Here is a 13305-nt window from a genome sequence, read left to right as displayed (position 1 = left end):
CTTTCCTCCAAATGTTTCCCAGTCACATTCCAAATGGAATCTTCCTTTGATTGACAGATGACCCATCTCCAGCTTCTGTCCTTTGCATGCATGACTCTTCCAGAAAATTCAACCAATTGTCTTTGTCTGCCAGTGTCTTTTTGGACCATTATCATCTAAGAATGTATTGGGTTCTATGTTACCTGCTGTATCTTCAACCAAATCATGGATATGCATGTTGAACATCAAGGATAAGGACAGATCTTTGGGGTTCACTTGGATTTTCCCTCCAGGTAAACATTGATCCATTAACAATTATTCTTTGGGTTCAGTCAATCAATTCATTTTTAATCAAGTCACGACTTGTTCACCAAGTATTTTAGGGTCTTTTCTAGGTCTAACATTCAACATTCTTCAGCAGGTCCTATATAAATATTGTTCCATTGGTCATTTTCCAGTCATGTCTGTGATTCTGTGGTCTCTAAGCTTGTTACTGCCTCTGAGATTCTCTGAAGTGGGATAAATCACACAGACAGAAATCTGGAATTCCCAAACACAAAGACTATAATATAGCAAATGATGACTTAATGCTAATTGGTTATATCCCTTTGTAGTTCTGAGAAAGCTGGAGTTCTCAAAAATACTGGAAGAAGTGACTCATTGTTACCTGGCCAAATGTTTCACATCCTTCCTTGGGCCTTTTCTAGTTTGGGGTTCTGAACAAGAGTCAAGGGGTAGGGCTTGGGGAGTGGAGAGGCCCTTGGCTTCCAGGTACTACTTGAAACATGTCTTCTTGAACCTCTGTAGGCTGACCTTTCTCCTCATTCAGCTACCTTTCCTCTGGAGAGCACAAAAGTATGATTCTCCCCAGGCAACTCCTTCTAGCTTTTTCTCTCTGTATCTATTTTTCACTTATTATATCCCCAAACAGAGAAACAGTACAGTCCTGTCAAGGTCCCTTCCTATCCTACTATTTTTTATTGTTTTTCAGCTTTCAGCCATTTCAGTTGTGTCTGAATCTTCATGACTCCATTTGGGTTTTCTTGATACAGACAGTACAGATACTGGAGTCCTTTGCCATTTCCTTCTCCAGCTCATTTTACAGATAAAGAAACTAAAGCAAGCAGGGTTAAGTAACTCCCCGAAAGTCACATAGCCAGTAAGTGCCTGAGGCCAGATATGAACTCAGGAAAATGATCCTTCCTGACTTCAAACCCTAAAGTCTACTAACTGCCCCTGTATAAATGTTAGTTATTGGGGGCAGCTTGATGACTCAACAAATTGAAAGCCAGGCCCAAAGACAAGAAGTTCGGGGTTCAAATATGGCCTCAAACACTTCATAGCTGCATGATCCTGAGCAAGTCACTTAACCCCCATTGCTTACCCTTACCACTCTTCTGCCTTAGAACCAATATTTTGTACTGATACTAAGACAGAAAGTAAAGATTTAAAATTATATCTATATATCTGTATCTATAGCTATATCTATATAAGTAAAAATCTTGCATGTTTCTTTTGTGTTTTCCATGAAGAAAAGAGGCCTAAAGACATCTGGGGCCATCGTGGGCTTAAGAATTCATAATTTTAAAATATCAAAGAAAAAGGAAATGAGATGTCCTTTCTAGATTCTTCTGGGGAAGAAAAGCATATGATTAATCCCATGGTTCGATGGGGATATGATTGGGATTTTGACTTTAAAGGATCATTCTAGTGCAAAGAATAATATGAAAATAGATTTTGAACAATGATACATGTATAACCCACAGTGGAATTCCTCTTCAGCTGGGGAGGAATGGGGGGGAGGGAAGATGAAAGAGAAAGAACATGAATCTAACCATGAAAAAATATTCTAAATAACGAAATTAATTGTTAAAAATTCATTTGAGGAAGACTTTAAAAAGGCTTCTTGCCTTGACCTGCCTTGCCTGGGTAGACAGTTGGAAGCATCTTGTTTCACTTCTTAGGAGAAGGGCCTCAGCAGAGGGGGAAGAGAAAGTTGATAAATAAGCCTCGGCGTCCAGCCTGGCTCCTTGGAGCTGCAGAGCTGCTGGCCTGGGAGTGCAGGGAGCTATGAGGAACTAATGAATGTCACAGGAGAAATCTTCAACAGAGTAAAGGATGACTCAAGGAGATGATATCCAAGAGGACTACAGGCTGTGCTAACTCCTTAACAGCCCGAGGCTGTGCCAAGCCCCACTGCTGCTGAGCAATCACAGGGTCCCAGGTCCCAGGGGTCTCGGGGACCCAGCCAACTGGCAGTTTTTCTCGGATGATGGATTCAATCATATAAATGTTCCAGGCAGGGCTAGAACAACTCTCACTGTACCTACCGCCCTCGCCTAATGACCACGACCAAACCCATTGACGCAGAGGCCGCCTTTAAGTTTTTGGCAAAGTTCAGTGACTTTCCTTTAAGTGGGAGAGGAAAGGGAAGATAGCAGGGCAGAAAATGGGCAAGCGATGGACAAAAGGATCCCCATCCCTTTCCCTCTCGTTGATTTGGATAGCTCAAGAGTTCATATCCCACGCATGGGTGGTACAGTAGATAGAGCTAAGACTTAAGTCTGACTCTGTGAGATTCCTGGGCAGGCCACTTCACCTCTCTGCCTCAGTTTCCTTTCAGCGTAAAATGGGAATAATAGTAGCCTCACCCTCGCAAGGCTGTTTTGAGCTTAAAAATAAGATTATTGGCTTTAATTTTAAATTTAAAATTAAAAATAAGATTATTATGGTGGTTGGCACTTAGTAGGCACTTAATAAATTTAATCTCCTTCGTTAGCATTATTCTTCCTTTTTTCACTGCTTTTTTTATAAAATGGAGTTAGAGAGATGATCCCCCAAAGGATCCTTCCCAGGTTAAATCCTAGCATCTAGGCGATATCCTGTAAAGAGACCCTGGAAACCATTCACGACTACTGATGAAGTTTCATCCCTGCCCCTCAGCTAGTTCCCATTGGGACTAACTCTGGGATCCACTTTGGGGTTTTCTGGGCAGATACTAGAGGGGTTTGTCATGTCCTTCTCCAGATCATTTTATAAACTAGGAAACTGAGGCAAACAGGATTAAATGACTTGCCCAGGGTCACACCACTAGTAAGTGTCTGAGGTTACATTTGAACTCGGGTCTTCCTAACTTCACCCAGCTGCCTCTCAGTAGTGGGGTGGTAAACTACAGGTGAGGAGACATGTTTCCAGACAGTCAATGTAATGATCTGTTTAATAAGTAAGGATTCTTTTTTTTTTTTAAACCCTTACCTTCTGTCTTGGAATCAATACTGTGTATTGGTTCAAAGACAGAAGAGAAGTAAGGGCTAAGCAATGGAGGTCAAGTGACTTGCCCAGGGTCACACAGCTGGGAAGTGTCTGAGGCCAGATTTGAACCTAGGACCTCCCATCTCTAGGCCTGGCTCTCAATCCACTGAGCTACCCAGCTGTCCCCAAGTAAGGATTCTTAATGGGGGACAAGAGGGCACCTAGATTGAGAAGTGTTTAAAAAGATTCATTAATAAAACATATTTAAGGTATAGTGTAAAGGGAATTAGCAAATCCAGGCCCTTCTCTTTCAGGCCCAAAAAAGCTGTGCAATTCATGTCAAAAGTCAATGTGGAAAAAGGTCTGCAACTGGGCTCAAATCGCACCTCCATCCCCTATTACCTCTGGATTTGGGGAAGACATTTAGCCTCAGTTTCCTCATTTGAAAAAGAGTGAAGTCACTGGACACGATGACCACTGGGTCCCTCTTAGCTCAAAATCTTATAAACTGACCAAACTTCCCACCTTACTAAGTGGCCACAAAGCCCAGGCTCTGAAATCTGGCTGCATCCAGGGTTCACTTTTACTGTCACATTTCCAGCCACCCCACACCCCCAGTGCTCTCCCTCCCCATTTCTTCATCTACAAAATGGGGGGGCATTAGAGGCTCGTTAAGGGGCTTCCTGGCAACATCCCTCAAAATGGGTTTCTGAAGATGCTAGACTGGCTGATTGATTTAATCAAGGCTGGCAAAACAGAAGAAGTATGAATGAGACTGTGCTGTCCTGGGATGATGGAATTTGGGAAGCAAGAAAGGATATACAATATGAAACTTCACTCTTCTAGGGAGGAAAAAAAACAAGTGGTTTCCTTCTTCCACACACATCTTGGGAAAAGGCTGAGGATGCCATCTATCTCTGTAGTTCCTTGAAGCCTCCCCCTGAGGCCATCTTATTTCCCAAGAGGTGGACAGAGATCACTGGGAGATTTCCAGATACTTCCTTAAAGTTCTGAAATGTTGGAGTTAGAGAGAAGAGACACGCTGAAACTGTATTGAGAAGGCAGATCTCTTCTTCACTCCTGCTGATACTAGTGATTCCCCCATAGTTGCACCTCCATTCCCCACCCCCTAAAAGTGTTCTAAATCTGAATAAAATTACAACCTTTCCCCTTGCGCTTCAGGTCTGACTGCATTCCTTTAAAGCCAACTAAGGGCCCCTGGGGAAGTGAGATTGCAGATAAGCATCCCACAAGTCTCACCGAGGAGCCTGTGTCCATCGCTAAGGTCAAGGCAGGGCCAGTCACCTGTGCTGACCTAGTTCTTCTAGAGAATATCCTTTGTGTTAAGAAAAACCACAGCTCAGAGCCTACCTCTTAACAGATAGGTGATGGACTCAAGATGCAAAGTAAGATTTTCAGATGCCGCTCATTTGTTCTTACAAAGGCTTTGTTTTTCTCCCCAATAGGAAGGAAAGAGAGGTAGGAGGAAGAGTATGTAATAGGTAGAAATCGGTAGAAAAAGAAATAAGTCACTGGGTCATCTTTTTTAAAAAGATAAAAAATTTTAAAAAGATAAAACCTAAGAATCACTGCCATTTTTTAAATGGAGATAACAGAAGGCACATCAGAAAAGAAACAGTCAATTAGGATAGCTTTGAAAACTAGATTAAATTTATTATAGACTTTAAAAGAAAAATATTGTATATAATCATGATTTTACATTTCATTTGTAATAATTTGTTTCTATTCTGTCAATATTATCTGGCAATTAATCTTAGAATAAAAATGACTAAATTTTTAAAGTATCTAGGATCAAACGAGTGCTAGGAAAAGACCCCAATGGGCATCCCTTTTTTTTTTTTTAAACCCTTACCTTCCATTTTGGAGTCAATACTGCGTATTGGTTCCAAGGCAGAAGAGTGGTAAAGGCTAGGCAATGGGGGTGAAGTGATTTGCCCAGGGTCACACAGCTGGGAAGTGTCTGAAGCCAGATTTGAACCTAGGATCTCCCATCTCTGGGCTTGGCTCTCAATCTATTGAATTACCCAGTTGCCCCTGGGCATCCTTCTAATTCACCAGGTCTGATGCCACACATGGAAAAGCATCACAAAATGTTAGTGCCAGAAGAGTCCTTAGAAATCAGCTAGTCTCAATGGGGAAAACCTGGCTGCTCTTAGCAATGCTGTGATGCAAATCCTGAGAAAATCCTGAAAGACTTAGGACCAGGGAAAGAACTGTTGGAGTCGTCTTTCACATCCGTGTATTTAGGATTTTAAGTTGGGATTTTGGTTATGAATGAGTGTGCTATTACAACAATGATCAATACGGAAAGGTGTTTTATGATAATAAAATAAAATTATAAAAAAGAAATCAGTCCAAAACATTCATTTTAGAGAAAAAGGAAGCCAAGACCAGGAAGATCCAAGTCACCCAGCCAATGAAGTAGCCAAGCCAGCTCTTTCCATTTCCCTATGATGTCTCCACCAAGTTATACCCCAGATACTTCAAAACAGGAGAAACAAATCAGCATTCAGGAACAGACCACTGCCCAGCTGATATTCATTAACAAAAGAGCCATCACTTGCCCTAAGTGACAATCATTTTCATGTTCATCCCCAAGTGGCTTCATAGTGATACAGGGATATTTATTCAAATTCCTTTTAAGGCTGCAAGTTGTACAAGGGGTGGTGGCATGTATGCCTGTGTTCGCTACTATTTAGATGAAGTAGACAGCGTGTGGGATCAGAGCCCTGAGAAGATCTAACCCCAGACACTTATTTGTCATGAGCAAGTCCTTTCATCTCAGTTTCCTCATCTGAAAAATGAGGATAATAATTGTGTTGTTTTGAAGATCAAATGAGATCACTTGTAAAGCTTTTAGCACAGTGCCTAACCCATAGTAAATGGTTTTACTATAAATGGGGTTTTTTTTGTGTGTGTTTTTTTTTTCTTACTAGGGAGGTGAGTCTAGTAGGACCCTGGCTCTCTATCCCATCAAGTCCCCTAGCTGTCATTTTCCTCATTTTTGTTTATTATTTTTTTAAACAAAGGGCTAAAAAACTGAGGCTCTGGGGTCACACTGTAACCATGGCTGAATTTAAGGCTATTTTAACATGGTAGCCTTCTTCTGATTTGTGCTTCTGGCCTGGAGAGATAACCAGTGTTTCTGAAAGCTCCTTGATGACAAGGATTATCTGTTTTTGAATTTGCAGCACGGCATAGTTTGTGGAACATAGTAAGGAATTAATAAGTGTTTATCTGTCTGTCTTTCTATCATCTACCTATCCATCTATTCTCCCTAGAGCCATATGCATAGAAAGTAAGCATATTGAAGGCAACAAGGTGGCTAAGTAGATAGAAAGCCAGGCCTAGAAAAAAAGAGGTCCTGGGTTCAAATTTGACTTCAGATACTTCCTAGCTGTGTGACCCTGGGCAAGTCACTTAACTCCATTGCCTAGCCCTTACCACTCTTCTGCCTTGGAATCAATATATAGTATTGATTCTAAGACGGAAGGGTTTTAAAAAAATAATAAGTATATGTTGAATGAATGAATTAAAAAAATCTGAAATCTGTATCTTTTCTTCAACTGGTCCTGCCCGCTCATCCCTTTCTACTGCCCTGGTCTCATAAACATGTGAAAGAAAGCCAATTCTGCACACAGCTTGTTCTTGGAGGCGAGTCCTAGGGAACCATCCCAGCACAGAGGGGGAAAGAGAGATTTCCACTCTGGGCCAAACAAATCCAGAACATGTTTCACTCTAGATCAATTTTCTGTAGGGTTGCCAAGAATAAAGACCATCCAGCCACGTTCTCCTGCTAGGAAAAAACCCTGAACTGAAGCATTTTTGTGCCTTTCCTTCAGCACTCAGCCTTTTGAGCCATCTAAAAAGTATTCTCGACTTTAGGATGTTTTCCCCATTTTGCTTCAAGACCTAGAGAAAGACTTCAATTTCTTAGGACAATATTCAAAACATTTTTCTGCCCTGGGTGGGGAAGTAAGCTTAGTTTGATTTCTCCCCTGCCTGCAGGGGTTTTGAATAGTGTTCAATTTCAAAGAAAGGGAAAGAAAAAAGGGGGGGGGGGGGGAAGGAGATGACATTTCTACTTGCCTGAACATCGAACTCTTGCAGGAGGCCACTGATAGTCTGAAAAGAGATAATCATAGTCAGTTTTCTCCAAAAACACCAGCCACAGAAGGAAATCAGTGGCTCAGGAGGTCCTGGGTTCCAAATCTGGCCTTAGATACCTGGGAGAGTCATTTAACCCTGCCACCCCCCCAATACCTAGCCTGTACCACTCTTCTGCCTTGGAACCAATATACAATATTAATTTTAAGACAGAAGGGAAGGTGTTTTTTTTTCATCAAACAAAAAATTATTAAAAACAAACACATGAACAGAAATGCACAGGAGTGAAGCTGGAACCTCTCAAAAGAGGGTCTAGTTTGGGATATCCATGCCTCCAGAAGTTCTACTAGCAATTAAATATGGATATTAAAAAATATCCATTTTTTAAAAGTTTCAATTCTAAGATAGAAGAGTAGCAAGAACGAGGCCCTTATCTTCTGGGAAAACATCTACCCATTACATTCACATGGAATTCATTCTTTTTGGGTTTCCAAAATGTCAGTCGTCCTCTTTCCCAGGTCAATGTCTAACATTGTCTGTTACAAGTACCAGAAACGGACCCTGATGCAGCTTCCCCTATCAGGGGAGACCATGAGCACCACATCCAGAATGCTAAGGGGCTGTGTGAGGACCCCTCCAGCTAAAATTACCCTAAAGTTACTGGTTTTTTATCTTCCTACCCCCTTCCACAATCTGAGGATTCCCTCAATGAAGGCCAAAGGAATGCTACACCAAAGGGTGGCTACATCTGATGCTGGTTGACACAGAGTCAGCCCTTTTCCCCCACCTCCTTCTGAATGGAGGAAGGTCCAAGTGGCACAAACATTTCACTGGATGAAGGAAAACAACTGACTTCCACTGGTGATCCAGTAGGGCTCCTGGCCATTCATGGAATTCCTGGATACCTAAATGGTATCTGTTCAAAGTGTTGTTTTCAGGCACAAAGCCAAATAACTATTTACACAGCACCTACTATGTGCCAAGCTGTATAATTTGTTTTTTAAACAAATATTATCTCCTGTGCTTGTGGATGACTAAGAGATGTCATACTCTGCTAACTGCTCATGTGCTTTAAATGCACACAACTCTGAACAGAATCCCTCATATCAGCCAGCACATCGGCACAGCTATTTCTCTGGGAATGATTTTTACAAAGCCCTGAGGGAAGTGATTATTTGGAGGAAAAAACAAAATCTACACTCTGGGAATGGGGCCTCAGTTGGGAGAACCAGGGTGAAGAAAAATGAAGTTATTTTTTTTTAATTCAACTTCTGCCAAAATTTAAAATAGCTTTCTACCAAGAGTGCCCTATGACACTATTTGGGAGATTAGGCTAGTGGCAAAAATTATTACCCTTCAAATGGCTGCATCTCGTGATGAAGGAATGAGTCAGGTCTTTGCCAAAAGGCAGACTTTAATTCTTTTTAGAATGTTGGGGAATGGGCACAATTGGGAAGAATAGAATCTACTGTGATAAATCGAAGGAAGCAGCTTCCCTTTAAAGCCATTAAATCTCTCCCATTCCAAGTGTAACCCAAACAGGACAAGATTCTGAGGTATGTTTATTTCATCCCCAATATTCACTTTTAATTGTACTAGGACCCTTGGATGGAGTTGCAATGCATCATTCTCATACTTCATGAGATTAGTGACTTTAAGGCACTAAGCTAGGGAGTCTGAGGCACCATCTTTGGCCCTGGGGCTGAGTGAATAATTGGTTCCAACAGAGATGATCTACTCTAAGGAAAAGCGCAAAGCTCATCGTCAGATTGTGTTTGGAACCTCCAAAAAGGAAGAGGATCTAGTTTGGGATAGCTGTGACCAAGAAATTCTCCTAATACACCATTTTAAAAATCCCTTATCTTCTGTCTTGGTATTCAATTCTAAGAAAGAAAAGTAGCAAGGATGCAAAATACTTCAACGAGGTGCAACAGGGACTGAAGTAGGAAAAAAAAATTTATTGGGCTGGGAGGTTGGGGTAAATGAAAATCTGCATTTGGGTTTACAAAATCAACTGTGGAAATAAGTTCTGGATGCCACAGTTCTAAGAAGGGACACTGATAAGCTGGTTTCCCAAAAGGAAAGCAACCAGGATGGTGAGGGGACTAGGCAAGAGATCATGCCTCACAAGGATGAACTAAAGAACTCAGGGTGTTCTGCTTGGTCAAAGGAAGATTTCTGTGGGGCATGAGGTTACTTCCAAATATCCAAAGGCCTGCCACCTGGAAGAGGGATTAGACTCATTCTCTTTGGTCCCAGATGATAGAAGTAGAAGGAAATCATGAGGCAGATCTCCATTCAACAGAAGGTAAAACTCCTAGAAATTGTTCAATTGGCAGCAAAAGGGAGAAAGGTAAAACTGGACAATTGATTTATTACTGGGGATGCTGCAGAGGCAATTTATGCTTTGGGTAGGAGTTGAACTAGATCTCTGAGCCTCTTTCCAGCTGAGCAGTTCTATAATACTTTTGAGGTCAGTTATACAGGACACTATTAATTATCACTGTCCTCTAACTAGTAGTGCTGGGCAACAAGGAAAAAAATGAATAAAAAATACTTCCTCAAAGACTTGGCTAGATTAAAAATGGTACTCTAGAAGTCACTTTTCTATAGAACTCAAAAAATAAAGGCTAATTAACAAATGAAAATATACTTTCTCTGAACTTCATTACCCAATTCTCTCTATTTCTCACACAGGATATCTTGAGTTTTCTGAAAGCTAAGAGTTTAGGACACTTATTCCTCTTACCTCCTCTCTCTCCACCAGAGGCTTCACCTCCGCAAGATCCACATCCTGAAGGTCTCGAGACATGGTCCCAGACTGTTACCTGAAAAGAAATGAAAACCCAAGGTGGGAGGGTTAGCAATGCTTGCCCAAGACTTTTATCCCTCACTCCCTGCCCAAAAAGGGGCAGCTAGGTGGTGTGGGAGTTAGGGAGACTCCTTCCTGAATTTAAATCTGACCGTGTGACTCTGGGCAAGTCACTGAAGCCCACTGAAGCCCATTTGTCTCAATCTGTCATGTGTAAAGTGAACTGGAGAAGGAAATGGGAAACCATTCTAGGATCTCTGCCAAGAAAATCCAAACCAGGGTTAATGAAGAATCACACACTAATGAAAGGACCAAACAATAATAACTTCCTTCTCTTACTGGGTTCTTGTGATGATTGATGGGATTTTTGCCAACAATCCCTCCATAGAAAATTAAGACTACTGAGGAAAGTGACCTAATTGAAGACTCTGTAATTCCAATCCCACCATACTCCCCCACTCAAGTGACAGGACAGGGCCAGCAAATTAGGATCCAAAAATCCATTAGACTGAGAGATAGGAAGGAAGTGTGAGCCCTGGTTCTAGCTCATTAAAGCCAGGCAATTCTCTCCCTGTGGGAAAATACCCTGAACTTAGATGGAGTCAGGATTTGGGGTCAACTCAAAGCAGCCGGGCTACTTGCTAATAAACATGTGCCCGGAAGGCAAGTCCTCAATCTCTTCAGCCACTGACTTCCTTATTTATAAAATGAGAGGGTTGGATTCGAAGATCTGTAAGGGTCGCTTCCAGCTCTCAATCTATGCTTCTGTTACCTGCAATATGAAAGGTCTGGACTAAATGATCTTGGTCCCCCCCAACTCTGACATTCTGTGAATCTACAATGCATTCAAGGTGCCCATTGTTAACTCATAATGTGGAAATTTTTGTGGGCTGGATGAGAGGGAGACAAGGGAAGACCAGTGTAGGAAGAGGTCCCCCCCCAATATTATTTCTCATACTTGTATTGCACTGTACACTTATCCCAAAGAACTTTCATTCAAGATCACTCAACTGAACTCTAGAACTAATAGAACATGGTGCATTGAGGCGGCTTAGTGGATTGAGAGCCAGCCCTGAAGATGGGAGGTCCTGGGTTCAAATCTAGATTCAGACACTTTCTAGCTGTATGACCTGGACAAGTTATATAAAACCTCCATTGCCCAGTCCTTACAGCTCTTCTGCCTTAGAACCAATATTAATTCTAAGATGGAAGGTCACAGTTTGAAAAAAAAAAACTAATTTAAGATAGCTAGATGGGGCAATGCAGAGAGGACCTGGAATCAGGAAAACTAAACTTTGGCCTTGGGTACTTAATAAGCTGTGTGATCCTGGGCAGGTCACTTAAACTGGTTTGCCTCCTTTTTCTCATTTATAAAACGAGCCAGAGAAGGAAATGGCAAACCTAAGCAGTATCTATGCCAAGATAACTGCCAGAGTTGGACACAGCTGAAAAATATAAGATAAGCAGACTTACTCATATAAATACCATCTCCCTGAAAAGCCATAACCTCCCCGTGGGCAGGCAGGTCCTGCTAAGTCTGTACCTGACACGGGGCTCTGCAAATATTCAAAGGATCACAGCTTCTGAGCTGGAAGGAACATTAGAGATAATCTAGGCCAACTCTCTTTATTTTTACAAAATGAGAAACTGAGGCCCAGAAAGGCTAAGCATCTTGCTATAGTCATATATACCTTTATGTACTTAAGACTTTCTTCCAGTAACCTGGAGATCCCAATCTATCACTCTGACCAGTATTGCATGAATGAATGAATGAAACAAACCTTAGAGAATATAGGAACATGAAGTCCAAAAGAGATGTATAAATGTCATTAAAATATTCCACCCAAATCCTGACGTTCCCTGCTTCTTTCCCACTCTCAAAGCTTTCAGTGTTTTTTCTACCAGACTTTGTTCTTAGGGAATTAACTGATCTCTATGACACAATTAGGTCTAAACCTTTGTTTTGGAGGGCCCAATTTGACACTTGAGTGGGATGTGCCGTATACGATCTGGAGTCAAAATTTGTAGTATTGGCTAAGTGCTATAGAGAGAAAAGAGAGAAAAAGAGACTAAGGTCTGAGCCCTTGAGGATGCCTAAGTTTCAGGTGTTTCTCAGCTATTTTTGTGTCATTGACCTCCTTGGGTGAGCTGGTGAACCCTATGGTCCTTTAAACAAATGAAGGAATTCCTAAGTTTTCAGCTAGAAGTTGGCGAAAATAATAACTCTGGTTAAATATAGAGAGAGAGAAGGAAGGAGAGAAAGGTAGGGAAGAAGTAAAAGAGGGAGAGGGAGGGAGAAAGAGAGGGGGAAAGGAAGGGAAGGGGAGAGAGAGGGAAGAAGAGAGAAGAGAGGAGAGGGAGAGGGAAAGGGATGGACAGCTAGATGGAAGTGGGCCCTGGATTCCCAAATTCAAATCTGGCCTCAGACACTTATCAGCTGTGTGACCATGGGCAAGTCATTTAACCCTGTTTACCTCAGTTTCCAGTAAAATGAGCTGGAAAAGGAAATGGCAAACCACTCCTGTGGCTTTGCCAAGAAAACCCCATGGGGTCATAAGGAATCAAGTACAACCAAAAACCGACTGAACATAAATTCACACAAAAACCAGACTGTACACACACACACACACACACACTTTACTGCTCAAGTTTATGTACTCCACAACATCTACACACAGTCTGAGAGGCTGTGGACTCCAGGTTATGCTTTAGCTAAAGAGCAAGAACCAAAGGAAGAAGGTATTCCATGGTCCAAGTCTAAATATGGTATTTGCTGCATAGTGAGAAGCCAGCTCTATCTGGAGCCGAGGATACAAACTGAGAAACAGGAGGAATTTTCAGTATTCATGGTCACAGGCCTTTCCACTGGGGTGTCTGACAGAGGGAACAGCCAGTCACCCAGTGGGAGATGGAGACAAACACTAAAAAACTCTTAAGACTGACTTTCCAGCAGTTCCTGCCCATCCCTCCACACCATGAGCCATCAGACTAGAACCCAGGAACCCAGGTCAGAACTGGGAGGGGCTTCAGAGATCTAATTCAATGACCTTCAGGTTAAAATTGGGGGGAAAAAATGCAAGGCACTCAAGAGAAGTGGTTTGCTCAGTCACATAGCTTAGCAAGAGGGCAGATGA

The 13305-nt window shown here is 41.9% G+C and overlaps 1 protein-coding gene across 2 annotated transcripts in view; it reads right to left on the bottom strand.

Moving 5' to 3' along the window:
- Positions 1–13305, bottom strand: part of NDRG1 (N-myc downstream regulated 1) — a 72205-nt gene that overhangs the window by 39490 nt on the left and 19410 nt on the right. For both annotated transcript variants that reach the window (XM_007488363.3, XM_056823035.1), the window contains exons 2-3: positions 10109–10187; positions 7342–7377 (exon numbers count right to left, since the gene is read on the bottom strand). In XM_007488363.3, coding sequence (XP_007488425.1) covers positions 7342–7377; positions 10109–10171 — 99 coding nt within the window. In that variant the 5' untranslated portion in view covers positions 10172–10187. The remainder of the gene's footprint in view (positions 1–7341; positions 7378–10108; positions 10188–13305) is intronic.

The sequence above is a fragment of the Monodelphis domestica genome, chromosome 3 (assembly GCF_027887165.1).
Source record: "Monodelphis domestica isolate mMonDom1 chromosome 3, mMonDom1.pri, whole genome shotgun sequence".
Taxonomy (NCBI): domain Eukaryota; kingdom Metazoa; phylum Chordata; class Mammalia; order Didelphimorphia; family Didelphidae; genus Monodelphis; species Monodelphis domestica.
The sequence above is the reverse complement of the archived record's forward strand: the minus strand, read 5'-3'. Positions and strand labels throughout refer to the sequence as shown.